Source organism: Propithecus coquereli, unplaced genomic scaffold (genome assembly GCF_000956105.1).
Source record: "Propithecus coquereli isolate 6110/MARCELLA unplaced genomic scaffold, Pcoq_1.0 Scaffold43, whole genome shotgun sequence".
NCBI classification, from domain to species: domain Eukaryota; kingdom Metazoa; phylum Chordata; class Mammalia; order Primates; family Indriidae; genus Propithecus; species Propithecus coquereli.
The window spans coordinates 9,444,686-9,446,706 of record NW_012150063.1 but is presented as its reverse complement, the minus strand read 5'-3'; the positions used below and the strand labels follow the sequence as shown (position 1 = coordinate 9,446,706).

General features: G+C 35.0%; 1 protein-coding gene across 1 annotated transcript in view; it reads right to left on the bottom strand.

Moving 5' to 3' along the window:
- The window catches only part of STRN (striatin, calmodulin binding protein), a 142,856-nt gene that overhangs the window by 77,600 nt on the left and 63,235 nt on the right, over positions 1–2,021 (bottom strand). The window contains exon 2 of the mRNA XM_012653802.1: positions 1,898–2,001. Within this exon, the coding sequence (XP_012509256.1) occupies positions 1,898–2,001 (104 nt within the window). The remainder of the gene's footprint in view (positions 1–1,897; positions 2,002–2,021) is intronic.

The window sequence follows — 2,021 nt, the reverse complement described above, 5'->3', positions numbered from 1 at the left end:
TCCATAATGTGACTTTTTTTTTGAGACAGTGTCTTGTTGCTGCCCAGGCTAGAGTGCAGCTAACTGAAGCTTCAAACTCCTGGGCTCAAGGGATCCTCCTGCCTCAGCCTCCTGAGTAGCTGGGACTACAGGATATGGCCATCACACATGGTTAATTTTTCTGGTTTTTTGTAGAGATGGGGTCTTGCTGTATTGCCCAGGCTGGTCTCAAACTCCTAGCCTCAAGTGATCCTCCCATCTCTGCCTCCCAAAGTGCTAGGATTAAAGGCATGAGCCACCACACCTAACCACCATCTAACTCTTAACCCCTCTACCATTATCAGTCATCAAATCACTAACATCCTACTACTCTCCATACACAATGATTACAAATTTCTGAACAAAACAAAACATGTCAAACATGTTCTCTCTATTCCCTATACCTTGCCTGTCTGGCAAGTACCTTCTTATTTGATGCTGTTCAAGCCTTACCTCCTCTAATTATGTCTTCCTTTCTATTTCCATCTTGAAGATGGCAGTAACTCTCTTCTTTGTGACCTCACCATACCTTGTACAGACTTCTCCATAGCACTTACCATAATTCACTGCACTTCTGTAGTTCACAAGTCCAGACACACACGCCCACATACTCTGCCCCTGGTCACTCTAGTATTTGTATATTTCAAGTCTCCTGTCTTGTAAGATTACATAATGTACTGGTAAAGAGTACAGGCTCCAGAACCAGAAAGACCTGAGAAATCTGAATCAAAGCTCTCTATATATAGTTCTGCTACTCTATACAAATTACTTAAGGTTTTAAGCCTCAGGGCCTGATATACAATAGCTACTCAACAAACGGTTGCCATTATTAATATTATTATTCTCTCTTTGGTTAAGTCTACAATTTAGACAACTTAAAATCTCAAACAGTCCCAAATTATGTATTTTTAAGTGTTTTTCTTTCCCTCTCACCAATACAACTTTCAATCAACCTCCTAAGGTATGAAAAAAAGTCACTGAGGTCAACCTGTTTTCAATCTCTTGTGCCATTTAAAGATCCTATATGAAAATGAACACAAGTTCTAATAAAGTTTTATCTATTTCTCAATGTTTATAAATATCTTATGCTAAATACTATTTTATGGTAATTTTGCAAACAGCCCATTTATCAACTTCAAAAAATGAGAAAAACTAGTGATCATCAAAAACAAAGCAAAAAAGTAGCAAAATAGAGAATTCCAATATTATCTATCAAGAACTCAATTAACTAAAACAATAAACTGTCTCAGATTGCTAATCGAAAAATCCAAAGACTATTCATTAAAACAAATACACTTAATTTCATATGATAGCTTCCAAAACTCTCATTCATGACCTATTTTCCTTCACTTGTGACCCAAATTTAGTTACCTTAGTATCTTAAACACTAGCAAGGTAGAAGGGTACAATTAGTTTCTAGAGAGAGACGAACAGCTGAGAGCAGAGAAACAAAATATAAAAAGCGTAAAGACTCTCAACAGTCTGCCAGAGCAACTTTTTTCTTAATAATATACATCAAATTGAATTATATTAAGTGACAGAAAAAGGGAATAAGCCTTATAGAAATTTTCTTTACAATTCAGTAACTGTTTCAACTCTAAAAAGAAATGGGTATTAATAGTTCAGAAAGCAAATATGTTTCTTTAAAAAGGACAGAGTAGGAAAGAAATGTTGCTAAAATTTTTCAGTTTACTGATCACTACTAAACTATTCATTACAAAATTAACATATTACAACCATTCATAAAAATGTTTATTGCAGATATGCCTGAACTCAAGAGTGTTCAGTATTAGAATTTGATTTCAGCAATGATAGAAAAATAATTCCAACATTTAAGAAAACTTTTCTTTTACTAAAAACTTTCATTTTACTGAATTACCTTTCCTGTTTAAGAGCATACTCCAACATTTTGATCCTCCTCACAAGATCCTTCTTCAAATTTTCTTGACCTTTTCTTTCCCCTTGAAGGAATGCAATCTGGGCCTGAGTAGGGAAGAGAAAGA